This window comes from Carassius carassius, chromosome 39 (assembly GCF_963082965.1).
Source record: "Carassius carassius chromosome 39, fCarCar2.1, whole genome shotgun sequence".
Lineage (NCBI taxonomy): Eukaryota > Metazoa > Chordata > Actinopteri > Cypriniformes > Cyprinidae > Carassius > Carassius carassius.
This window is the reverse complement of record NC_081793.1, coordinates 6,583,341-6,597,162: the sequence shown is the minus strand read 5'-3', so window position 1 is coordinate 6,597,162 and position 13,822 is coordinate 6,583,341. Positions and strand designations below refer to the sequence as shown.

Genomic DNA, 13,822 nt, shown 5'->3' with positions numbered 1-13,822 from the left:
TGAGATTTTTATTTATTTTATTATTGTTATTTTTAATATTATCTGTTGAACTACTAAATCTGAGAGATCTTTAAAGAACCGCATCCAAAATTGTCTCATTTCTCTCTTTATTTTAAGAGTAGCTTTTTCAGTAATTCAAAGCAGTATTTCCTTTTGAGATCCTTAAATATTAAAACGCCTATTCTAAATGCATTTTTTTTCCTGTGAATATTTATCTTAAATCACTTTATGCAAAGACACAAGTCTTGATTACACAAAATTGATTGAACATTGTTTTAATTATAGTTAATAGACAATATTCCAGACCTACAGAGGCATTCTTTGCTTCTGTTTGCTGTGTCATTACAAAAGTTTAATAGCTCCTGTATTGTGTCTGTTTCCTGAGTCTTACTGCATGTAGAACATGTCATTGATGGCCACTCATCTTTGGATGTTTTGAGATGCTTAAGTTGCAGCTTTTGTAGGATTTTGTCCAGTGGGGTTTGTATTTAAATGTTTGTTTAACTGTTAAATAGACCAGCTTGAGATTTTATGCTGTTCTAGGCTGGTTTAGTGCCAGTTTAGGCCTGTCCTAACTTATGGACTGCAACAGTTGGTTTACCAAGATGGTCAAATTGCTTGGTATTTTTAGCATCAGTAGGGTATTTATTTATCGATTGTGTTTTGATCATGTGTTCTCATTGTTCTGTTATGATAAGCTGGTTGATGGTGTGTTGTGATTTTAGTTGACTGGTAAGGCAGGGTCAGATGTGTGTTTTGGAATTCCTTCCAGGTGTGATGAAGAGTCCAGGTTGCCGGGCAATGAGGGAAAGCGGAGGGATGCACAGAGGCGTGGTGGATCTATTAATATGGGCTGATGCACTGGGGTTGAAACAGTATTAGTTTCCAGTTTATCAGGTACACAGTCATCTGATGCAGCTCCCATGTGAACACCACTGGACAGAGAACCCTGGGAATTTGACTTGAATATGGAATCTGGCTGGGCTGGACTCTGGAAACACAGAGTTAAAGATAGTCAGTTTGGTTTATTAATCATTCTAGTAAAAAAAAAAAAAGCTCCACACAGACATTTTGTATTGTCATAAGTTTAGTGTGGATACTGCTCAGCTAGAGGTTAGTATTTAGTATCAGGATGGTTTTGGAATGACTAAGGTTCTGGTAGTAATCAAACCTTGTTTAAAAGAAGCACACTTGAACATACTTTTATATAAACTTGTGTAAATGTAATCTACAGTAATATTTTCTGTAACTTAGTTGCATGCTATTTACAATTAAATTAAAATGCATTATAGTTTAAATTTACATTAAATACAATTGGTTGAACTTAGTGCGTACTTGACCAACGTATGTAGGTAACTTATTACTAATTGCTAATATGTACCTTTAGAATTATTCTGTTATCTTTAAAATATGGTTCAAGTGTACTGACAAGCATTTACGGTAAACTAAAATATAATATTGTCCACGGCAATCAGTCCAACACTTTAATGTGTCATCTACTGAAACTTATATGTCATGTACTTAAAAATATTTGTAATTACACATTTGTAATTAAGTTGCAATTAAATACATTTAAAAATATATATATATTATCTTTAAATGTTATATCAAATAAACACTTTACAGTCAAATTATATATAACTTGTGCTTTAGTATGTTATTGAAAACAACAAAAATAAGTGTTGGTTTTTATTAAGCATGATAAACAATTTATTAAAACTATTATTTAAATGTACTCAAAAGTAAACGTTAAATGTTATAATTAACTGTAATGAATTCAATTTTAATAATTTGACATTATAAGATGACTATTTAAAAGTGTACTTAAGTGAGTTAAGAAACAATAAGTGGCCTTTTATTTCATTAATATTACCTGCAAATAGAGTATATACGTACTATATATATATAAATTAAGATATGAAGTGCACTAAAAGTACACATTCAATATAATTAAACACTACTTTTTGTCTGTCATTGAAAAACAATTTTAATGGACAGCATTTTTACCTGAATGGCGGTGTTTCTACTTTCCAGCTGAATGTTTGGGATCGGGTACATGATGTGAAGTACAGGTGCACTGCTTCCGTACAGTACAGCAGGGTCAGGAGTGTGGCTGTCAGGTAATACAGTGCTATATGCTGGGGGCACCGGAGCGATCTGTCGCTGGAGAAGCTGAAGGATCACATTAAAGTCTGCTGTCATTCTGGTCTCCAGCCTGGGAGAAAGGGAGCAGAAAACTACAGCATGTAAGTAGTGATTCACTAGACACCTTCATCTATTATCATCCCTTCACCCAATATAATCAAGTGACGGTCCTTGGAGACTGTAAGTGTCAATGTAACAAAGAGAGCACCATGAACAAACTGTTCATTCTTATTCTTCGTGCTGGACAATAAATGGGATCAGAACGGTTTCTTTAAGATGCACCACCTACCTGCTGAGTTGATTCTGCAGGAGCTCCAGTCTGGACTCAAGTTCACTGGGTTGATGCTCAAAGAGCAGTGGTGAGAATGAGGTCTGGACAGATAAGGGGCGCTGTTCAGTCTGTTCAGCGAAAAGAGCTGCCTGGTGGTCAGGCCAGTAATGGTACAATCCAGATGGAGGGGGAGCTTATGTTAGGAGGAGACATTGAATAATAATAATCCAACAATTCAAGTGAAAATGTTATGACTGAAACAGTGGTTACAAACAATCTAAAATTACCAAGTTCTCCAATATAGTGCTGCAGTAATGATGTATTTTTGTAGGTCAACCTAGATGTTAGCATCAGCCTGGTTCTCTCAATAAAAACTCAATAGGATTTCCCATTGGATTTTGGAATATTATTGAAAATAAGCTCTGTGATCAACAAAGGTTAGTGATTGTTCTTTGTGGATGTTTATGAAGTTTGAAGACTCAATACAATCACCAGAGGTAAAAAGCTAAAGCATAGACTATAAACTAACTACACAATGGTCACATCAATACTAACGCTTCCGACGTTACTCTTTCAGATGTTTTTTTTTTTTTTTTTAAGCATTTTTGATTAAAGTTAGTTAGAGTAGCTTACAATAACACTGTAAACAGATAAGTCCTATTTAGCCATATGCTAGCAACCACATTTTTTAAGATAATTAAACGTTTTAAAAATCGCATGGTATGATGTATTTTATGTGAAGGAATAAAACATAAATTTTTCTTGAGCTTGTGTTGACCGCTGACCTTATTTCAGGCATTTAACCAAAAACAAATTAAAGAAATACACCGATGCAACTAGTAGTGCTAAAATGCTAACTCATTTCTGGGTTTTGGCCTACAGCAATACATCATGCAGCACACTATGGTTTGGCTTCGGGACTGAAATTTTACATTTTTGTATCGCTGCAACCAACAGATGTCAAGAGAAAGTCCCAGACAAAAATGAAACCAACAAATTACGTTGTGCACCTTACCACCTAAGCGCCCTATATCCGTAACAGGTTCTCTGCTGACCCCAGAGGCACCACGAGCTGGTATTAGTCTCACAATAGGAGAGGGGTAATCCAGATGATCTGCATCCAAAGTGTACAGCTCACAGTGGCTGATGGGAGACTTGCTGAGATTTTCACTGGACTGTAATGTAGAGCTTCCACAGCTACACAGATCCTCCCAGTGCATGTAAGCGGTTGGAGAATGATTGCGACCCAGGGTCGAACACATCCGAGATGGGTATGAGTTATTCTGGTCCATTCCATCTTGAATAGCAAGACAAGAGCAATTTTAAGAATTTAATTGAATTTAACAACTGCATTGGCCTGAAATAGGTGATAAACATATGTCTTTGACATGTTCTCTGTAAATTTAGTCAAAAGTCTGGCTCAAGAAAAACAAGGGTATATGTGATTCATGGCAAACTGTGAATTTAATTATTCTGAAATATGGTTTAGTTTTATTAATCTTTTTACTTTAAAATTTGCAAAAATTAGAACTTCTGGACTCAACTAAGTCTCAGTAGATCTCAGTTGTGTTTATATTTGTGAATGTTCCACTCACCTGGCCTGTTGCGCCTGTCTAGTGAGTTTTGGCGATGTCGTATGTCATTCACATGGTATCCACAGTCCAAATTTTCACTGGGCATCATCTGTTCAGCCTGATTACATATCAGTTAAAACAAGGATTACTGTAGCATTTGATGTACAGACCATTTGTCTCAATCTTTTAAGGGTTATGCCTAATTGCTGTTAATTACACACGCTGACATTTGTTATGGTGAGTAGAATGCATGCTGTACGACAAAACATGTGGAATCCGATTTTAAATTTTTGTAATGATTCATCCACACCAATAGATGTCAGTATATAGTCCAAGACAAGAATAGCATATAAACAACAAACTACAGTGTGCACCTTTAGATATCTCTAAGGCCCTGTCCCAAATCGCACCCTAAACCCTCGCAGTCTTCCTCTCAGTCCACACTTTTAATGTCGGGTAGAAGTCTGCTGCAGACCTCGCCTCAATGCACTCGTGAGCACCCTTCTGAAGGCTAAAATGATGAATGGGACACCCTATGGTCTCATGGACTTAACAGGCACGCACACTCGGCCATTGTAAGTCAACAAGACCACAAGTGTGCCATTTGGGACACAGGGCCTAAAAGCTCCTAATGGTAATATTCTCATAAATACTGTATAAGTAACCGAGTGATCTGACATGAACACTTGAATGGTCTTCATTTAAATGCACCATTGTATTTAATTTACTGTTTATTTTATCAAAAAATGAAAATTTTACTCACTACCCCTGAACCCATCTATCAGTTTGACACTCAATATTTTACATAAATTAAAATGTACATTAATATGACCAATTCTGTGATACATAAAGGCTTATGTCTTCAATCATATACCCCTTTTCCACCAACACAGCTTGGGTGCCGGTTCGGAGCTAGAGCCTAGTTTCAAATCGGTTCTTTGTCCTTTGACACCCAAAGCAGCAGCTCCGAACCAGGAAAAGTGGTTCGTAAGTAGCACCAAAACATTGCTGGGCTAGAAGTAAGAACTGCTTGTGTCAGGGGCTGGGGGCGGGGTTACTATGACCAACAAAATACTTTTAACCGCCATATTTGAAATATGTTAGCTAAACACTAACACATTGGATTCATTGTGTTTGGATGCCGATGTACGTTCTTAGAGCCATGAACATCAATAGCAATGCTACGTCCACCATTGTTGATGGTGTTTAGGCTTGTTTGGGATGCATGGCACTGGTGGACCACAGGAGCGACTGGAAGGCAGATGGCTCTTTATGCTTTTGGATCATTCCCGCGGCGATTCGGTATCTTGTGCCGATCGGTCCGCCCGGCGCCAATGCATCCTAAACAAACCCATTGTGTTTGGCACTGCTGCACTACCATTACTAGGGGAAATGAGACGTAGTCAGATGATGTAAGACCTGGCTCTGTGGTGGCTCTCTAGCCAGTGGAGAGGCAAACCAGTTCTTAGAAGTATCGCCAGTCAAACAAACTCCAAACCAGCAATAGCACTGGCTCCGAACTAGCACCCGGTTCTTGCTGGTGGAAAAGTGGTAATAGTCTATTTTATCTCAGTATTCAAGAATCAGTGAGGGATATGTAGAAATGTGTTTAGATGTGAGGTTCACACACGTCTCGTAGGTTAAAGGTGATTTCTAGTTTCCTCCAAAAGCTCTCGCCGAATACAGGATACATGTCCAGCACCTCTAGAAGGTCGTCTCTTTGGATACGGTGAAGGTCACAGTAGGTAAGTGCAGTAACATCAGCGTTACTGTGACCATGATCAGCATACAGATTTATAGGCTCGCCAAAGACATCATTCTTACCTGTTTGTAAAACAGGAAGTAGTTTTTATTAGACCTTATAAAAGACAATCAGTTTAAAAAAACACTCAAAACATCAGTGGATCAGGCAGCTGTTTGCTCAGGTTTTATTTGAATCTCACCCAGGATGGCCAGCACAATGTTATTTTGCGACACTTGAATGGAACCTCGGGAGATGAAGTGGAGGGCTTTGATCACGTCGCCGTGGTGATAGAGGGTGTCTCCAGGTGGGGAGTGGGTGGTTTTAAAGCGCACGGCGAGAGCTCTGAGGCACGCTTTACTTGCCCCATGGAACACCTTACAATTCTGCAGAAGACTACGATTGAGATGCAGGCAAATATCAGCTTGCAAACACTCAGGAAAACCTCTCAGGACCTATAATTAGAAAATAAGAGGCACGACTGGGTTTTTATTATACCGATTAATCTATAATATAGACAGGAATGATATTTGAGTTACTCATTCTGGCTCAGTATGTGACTCACTGCATTCATATTAATGCCATTGGTGTAGGACCAGGCATGTTGGAAATATTCCTCCAGTCTCTGCCTCAGTTCTCCAGGTATCTGATGGAAGCGGATGAACTCTTTAACCCGCAACAGCTGGGTGTGATAGCGTGTTGTTCCCGAATAAAGCCTCTGAATTATTGCAGAGACATTCCCAAAAATGCTGGCATACATGAGAGCTAAGACAAAGTCAACAGGAGAATATTTAGTCAACAGCACCATTTTTTGACAAGGAGGTAAGAGGGGGGGTTATTATAATTTATTTAAACTACAACTGAAACTAAAACTATAATTATAAAAAAACAAGTTACTTAAACATCTTTTATGCAACATATCTTACTCAGGACAGTACTAAATAAAAAATAACATGCATTTAGTATGATCTCTCATAGCTTTTTAAAACTATTCACATTTTCACAGATTCTGCAAGGGGTTCCCAAACTTGCATGCCACTGTGTGTATGTAAACATTTCTTATTTTGATAACGCTTTATTTTAAGGTCAGATTCTGACTATTAACCAGTTGCTTATTTGCATGTATATTATTAGCATATTGGCTATTTATTAGTACTTTTACCTCGTATAAATGTCTTATTCTGCATGACCATATTTTAAATCCATAATCCTACCCCATACCTAAACTTAACAACTACTTTACTAATTATTAATAGGCAGCAAATTAGGGGTTTATTGAGGCAAAAGTCATAGTTAATTGTTAATAGAGAATTGGTTACTAAACTAAAGTGTTTAATTTAGTTTAACTAGATGTACTATAAAATACAAAGAGGGATACAACAAATAAAAGTAAAAATTTATAAATAAAGCTATACAGAGATATTTGTAAAAAAAAAAAAAAAAAAAAAAAAAAAAAAATACTACCAATTACACACAAGAAAATTAAAAAATTTAAACTGGGAAATAAAATAGAAAGAAAATATAAAAACTATAATAGTAGGGTAAGTGGATATATATATATATATATATTATATATATATTATCATATATATTATTTAAGAATAAAAGATATGTTACTTGACTGACATCGTAGGTCACATGATAATGTTGACATGTTGGATGTAGCATGTCTGATTGTGTTCATCCATAGAACATACTTTGGTTCTTCATCACCATATATATATATATATATATATCCCACTTTGCTATAAACAAATTACTAATGCAAAAAAAAAAAACTTCCCAAAGTAGAAACCACTAGGCTAAGATTTTAAGAGAATTGTTCAGATTCTCCTCAACTCTGAGTAGGTCACCAACTACATCTTTTAGGTCTAAATGTAAGTAAATGTAATCAGTAGGAATGTTCAGGTCAGTAGCACAGAAATGACATATTTGAACCTTAAACTTAAGAAAACAAGCTTTATGCAGTTACTTACAGCCAATGAGCATGACACAGATGGAGAAAATCTTCTCCGAGTTGGTGTTTGGAGAGACATTCCCAAAGCCCACGCTGGTCAGACTACTGAAGGTGAAATAGAGCGCAGTGATGTATTTATCCTGAATGGAGGGTCCTGAGTTGGCATCACTGTCGTTGTAATGTTTCCCCAGTTGATCGGCCAGGTTATCCAGCCAACCTGTCTTCATGTAGGGCCTCTCCACATGACCAATGGCATACCAGATGCATGCCAACCAATGAGCAATCAGCATGAAGGTGCACATGAGCAAGAAGAGGACTGCAGCTCCATACTCGGAGTATCGATCTAATTTTCTGGCCACCCGGACCAAACGCAACAGACGGGCTGTCTTCAGCAGACCAATGAGAGTGGCTGTTGTCTGCAGATTGGATGATGGGAGGACAAAGAAAGAATAGCAAACAAGTTTCAGTCTGATATTGTCAATTTTTAAATGGATAAACACTGCATTAGACAAATAATGTGTTTAATTGTAAATTGCAAAATTAATTCATTAAGCAAAATTAATCAATTTTAATTCATGCTGGAATTTAGATATAATTTCATTTGTATAATTTCATAATCATAATTTCACTTTTTACAATACACATTGCTTTAGAGCAGCTTTACAGAAAATCATAATGTTAATATTAATAAAATCTTTATGCCTTAAAGTTGCTTTTAGCAGATTTTGCAACAATACAAGCAATTGAGATATACTATATAGTACATTGCCACAAGTATACTGCATGTATGCGGATAAAGTTGAACAAACTTATATGATGATACTTTAAAAAAGAAGATTATGACGACATTTAAGATTATGACGAATTTGTCCTTGATGATGTCATTATGATTTGGAAGTTTCTTTTCATCACAGGGTTAAAAAATAGAGATGTTTGCGACTTCTCTCAGAGCTGACTTTTTTCTTGCAATTCAGAATTTCTCACAATCCAGACTTTTTTTCTAGAAATTCACGATATAAATTCGCAATTCTAAGAAAAAGTCAGAACTGTGACATGTTAACTCACAACTGAGGAAAAATTCTGAATTGTGAGATAGAAAAATGCAATTACATTTTAAATTTTTATTCTGGGGCAGACAAAAAAATGGAATTGCGAGATGTAAAATTCTGAATTCTGAGAAAAAAAAATTCTGAATTGCAAGATATAAACTCAAAATTGCGAGATGCAAAATCTGAGTTGCAAGGAAAAAAAAGATTTGAGATAAAAAGCCACAATTACTAAATTGATAAAATAAAATTAAGAAAAAGATTATTATTATTGTTTAATCCTTTTTTTATGCTGAACAGGCTTTAATATTATAATGTTCATTTATTATTATTGCAATAGTTCCTTAATTTAAAAGGAGTAACAACAAAAATTTGCCTAAATAAATCACATTTTATTAAATCACAAATTTAGTTGCATTATGTCAACTAAAAGATTATAGAGAGAGTATGAATATATATATATACAGAGATAAAATTAAGACAAATAATAACTATTATTTCCAGAAATTTCACCGAAATGTGCTAAAATTGCAAATTACAAGTTAATTTCTTTAGAATAAAAGTTGGCATCATCTATTCAAGCGATATTTTGCACAAATTTAGAAAAGGCACAAAAATGGAACTTGTTTTGTATAATGATGTTTATATATATATATAATAAAAGAATTGTGGTATTTTAGATAAATACTACAAAATGCTTCTTAAAAAGACCAAAACATATCCCTGTACCCTATTATGTGTATCTACTGGAAAAATATAATCACTTTGAGAGTACCTTGCATATTACTTTCTGAGTGCATTTCCTGTTGGCAGGGACTAGCTTTTTAGGTCTAAATATCACTAGCTGGTGTAAAGAAGGGGCAGGTTGTTTCTTTATACCTCATTTAATCCAGACATGAAGATGAGCAGATCAAAGGGAATTGCGGCCACCATGTCGACGAGAAACCAGCCCTTGATATAGTGGATAGCGATGAGCTTGGGATGGGTCACCACCTCATCATTATGATTCACGTATGTTGTCCTGAAGGTAATAATGATGTCTATTATAAACAGAACGTCCACTATCACGTCTACAACATTTAAAGGGTTACAGGTGTAACCACAGGTGTGTTTCTTCTCCTCCTCCAGCTCATTGAGGAAGAAAGCAGCCGAGTACGGTGTGAAGACAGCTGTGTAAAGCACTAGCAGAAGAATGATCCAGTCCCAAATGGCTTTGAACGGACTGTAGTGCAACATGATCCACTTGTGGACGTCCAGAGCCTGGATCTTGTATTCAGGCAAAACATCGGCACCTAGAGACAGTACCTTTGCATTGGAAGAGAAGATGACTGGTTTTAGTAAAGATTTTCTAACTAATTTAATTCACAGGCAATAAGTCAGATGCTTTTGTTTCAAGCTAACCCCCCCCCCCCCTAATCAGGTGGGATTTAAAGGAGTATTTCGGGTTCAATATAAGTTAAACTCCGTTAAAATTTGGGTTTTAGCACTTAAAATAGAAATGAATGGGGCCAGTATAAACATTAAAATACAGGCAGAAGACATAATCAATGTGCATGTTAACATGGATGAACACCTTTATCCTTTTCAAACATTTTCAGAACTTTTTTTTTTTTTTCATTTTTATAAAAACCTAAAACAAAACAAAAGACCTAAGCAAATTTAAACTTTTAAAGAGATATGTAAGGGCCCTAGATTTTATAATTTTTTTTAGAAGCATCAGTCTTAAAAAAAAACGAATCTTTTTAAGCAACCAGACAATAACAGACAATTGCTGAGAATGTGTCAGTGCTAATATAGGGTCAGAACATCCAAAGCTAATTCAAGATCTGGACTGATATTTACTCCAAATCCGAAAATTTTTCTTCCGAAACTCAGAAATCTCAAAACCAAAAAAGATGAGCATGTGTCTTATCTGAGCTCATGCACCTTCTTTCATAGCATTCTTTGAGTTTAGTTTTGGTATAATGTAAACTATGCAGCGGTTTAAACTGTATAAATTGTAATCTTGCATTAATAGAGCAGGTATGAATTTCAGTCCTTCTTCCCAAATCTCATTTGAGATATTAATCCCAGTAACATTTTCCCATGCTACTTTGAGGTTTTGGTGTTACAGCTGCCGCCAGTTAAGCTTAAATTTACCAAACCAAAAATATTCCTCTTCAGTCTGTGTAAGATGGTTTGTCAAGGGCAGTTTTCTTAACTGAAATAGCCAGTAGCAGTTAATTTACATCTCTGCCCTTGGTCGTTTGGTAGGCTCTATGCTTTGTAAAGCAGCTTTGGAACAATGTTTTGTGAAATGTGATATACAAATAAAACACATTGACCTGAATAGACACGGATAAACTTTCACAAAACTCAACATTAACTTCATGTGATGTTTCCTATCTAACAGATGTGTGTGACCAGGTAAAGTGCAAACTTACTACAATCTATGCATGTGCATTGACTTCATATTACTACCAGATAAAGTTCCCCAAACTATAATAGCAGCTTAACCTCAAAAAGAGGGGCTAATAGTCAACCGACCACTTGGGATTGTGATGAGATGCGTTCTTTTTGGAAACAGAGAGATGAGAAGAAGCGATGGTTAGGGGAAGGTGTTTAGATTTGGGTAGACTAACACATTAAACTTTCCCTCAATAACCATTAAAACAATATGTGGAGTGTACACCGTTTATCTTCAACTCCACAATAGTACTCCACAGTTTTGGACCAGAGGCCACAGGGGTTATAGATTTTGCATTTGTATGAGGGTTCATGTCTCTGTTCTAACGATCTTTCCATGAATGGTTTCTGGTCACATTGTTTTTTTCCATATGACAAATGCCATGATTATTCAGATATCAACTTTAATGTTTTCAGTATGTTTACAACTTTCTGGATATGAGAGGAACTGAATGTTTTGGATGGCAGAATAGTTTGAAGTGCACACACACACACACACACACACACACTAAATAAATAAATAGAAAAAAATAAGGAATAGTAAAAATAAGTAAACATTTGCAATTATTTGTGGTTATACTGATATTTTTATACCATTTGTGGTTCCATTAATCACAATGTAAACTCCTGAGTGTAATCTGCCAACAGATCTACCTTCAAGATGTTAAAGCAAGACCAACAATGTATCATACCTGCGTGACCTTCTCTGTCACGTTCTGTGTGCGCTCCTTCACCTTTGGAGCAACAAGCTCGATGTTGCAGGCTGCTGTGGAGTGACTGGATCGTCTGGGCCGACGCAGGTTTAAATTGAATGATGGGAATCGGTTTAAAGCTTTCATCCGCTCAGAGTTGGTGGTAGAGTTCCACAAACTGGATTTCAGGTCTTCATGATAAAATAAAAATTAAACTGATTAGAATACAGAGCAGTGTTTTAATCGATGACAATTTCCAAAATTCTAAGTATATTACAGATAAACTTGTATAAATACCAATTTACAGTAATAATATTTAAAATAATGTTTGTTTTTTATATAAATTATATTGAATTTAATAACAAAATAAAAATCAGACATTTTCAATTGTGCATAAAAGAAGAATAGACAATGCCACCAATATTACACTTTGTTTTACTACATCAATCTTATATAAAACAAAATGTAAGAACAAAGCAGGGTTAAAATGAATTAGGTCAGGAGTTCGCAGTCGTTTCAATTAAATCTCAAATTTGTCTCAGATATTTATCCAGTACTAGTTTCATACAGTAGACACACGGGTCAATTGCTGTAGTACAGAAAAACATTAATGTAGATATTGTAGTCTGGCTCAGATTATATGATGAAACATCCATTCCCTGACTTTTGTTCTCAGACTTTGGTATCTTTTCAAATCTGAGCACATTTTGGTACATTATTATGACCTTTTCATGGGATTACCGGGGTCTTTTTCTTACATCAGAAAAACATCTAAGAAACAGGAGATATGTTTTCTCTTCTTTAGAACTCATTGCTGTCTAGGAGAGGAAAAAAATTAAATATGACCTGTACACACATAAATACAGACAGTTCCTCTTTATGAAAGAAAATCTGAACTGCTTTGTAATCTGAGTAGTTGCTGTTTGTCCCATATGGTGTAATTTAACAGGTTACCTTCACGTCGAACAATATCAGAACAATAAAATCATCCACTCATGAAAGCAAATCCTGTAACGCAAGTTCCTGGTATCCAAAATATGAAGAAGCTTCATAGAAACATCCGTCCATCCAAAAAAAAAAAATCACAATATAACATATATTAAATCTTTAAAAGACTCTGTGGTTTGTGAGTTCAGGCAAATTTTTTTTGTAAATGTCCCATCCTGATGCGATTAAAAATCCTTGTGTAGTCTTGCTCTTAATAAGAATAATCCTGCTGTTCTGCTGGAAATCTTTTCCAAAAATGAATGCTTCTGTTGCTCTCATTCACCAATTTTTATGTCCATTAATTGGAATGACTAGCAGATGATGCGTTTTTGATCATTGTATCAAGGTTTCTACAGTTTTCTTGCTGTAAATTTTCCAAACATGTTTAAAGAAGCATTGTCATCACGTGTGGAAGCTCCTCCTACGTCACTGTTGGGGTCTCCATATCTGACCTTAACTAAGAGACACTGCACTGTACGGTATGTTATATAATAAACTCTCTCTTACCATGTAAGTGCTGCATTTTGTCCGTTCACACGAAGTTACCCACCAGGGCAATCTGTTACAGGCTGAGCTTCTTATAGTACATAATCCACATGCCCTTCCTGTATAAACACAATGAAATCTATCTCTGATGGGGCAGTCCTCTTTTGACTCGACCCAGAACATTGACAAATGAACCCTCACGTGGAAAAAACACCCTGTCAGTGTGAACCAGACAGATGCAGCAGTGGTCACGCTTAAAGAAAATCAATTGCATCACAACAAATGTGTTCATCATGAAGGCACAATTATTTCGTATTGACGTTTTCAGACTGTTGAATATACAGAGTGTTTTTGTCCTTAGGACCATCCTTCTTTTCAGAAAAAAAAATTAATGAATATACCAATGGGAAAGAGTTAGAGGTGGATCCATTTTCACACCACATGCCAACTGAACTCAAAGCCTGTACAGAGAATTATG

The 13,822-nt window shown here is 35.8% G+C and overlaps 1 protein-coding gene across 1 annotated transcript; it reads right to left on the bottom strand.

The window, feature by feature from the left end:
* Positions 1-320: 320 nt before the first annotated feature.
* LOC132121765 (potassium voltage-gated channel subfamily H member 6-like) lies at positions 321-13,381 on the bottom strand. Its single transcript, XM_059531525.1, has 12 exons — positions 13,366-13,381; positions 11,872-12,062; positions 9,614-10,039; positions 7,708-8,104; positions 6,297-6,496; positions 5,934-6,186; positions 5,621-5,814; positions 4,012-4,108; positions 3,432-3,713; positions 2,435-2,609; positions 2,008-2,215; positions 321-991 (listed from the first exon to the last, which is right to left on the bottom strand). The coding sequence occupies exons 1-12, from the start codon at positions 13,379-13,381 to the stop codon at positions 722-724; spliced, it is 2,709 nt and encodes a 902-aa protein (XP_059387508.1). The 3' UTR covers positions 321-721.
* Between the last annotated feature and the right edge of the window lie 441 nt (positions 13,382-13,822).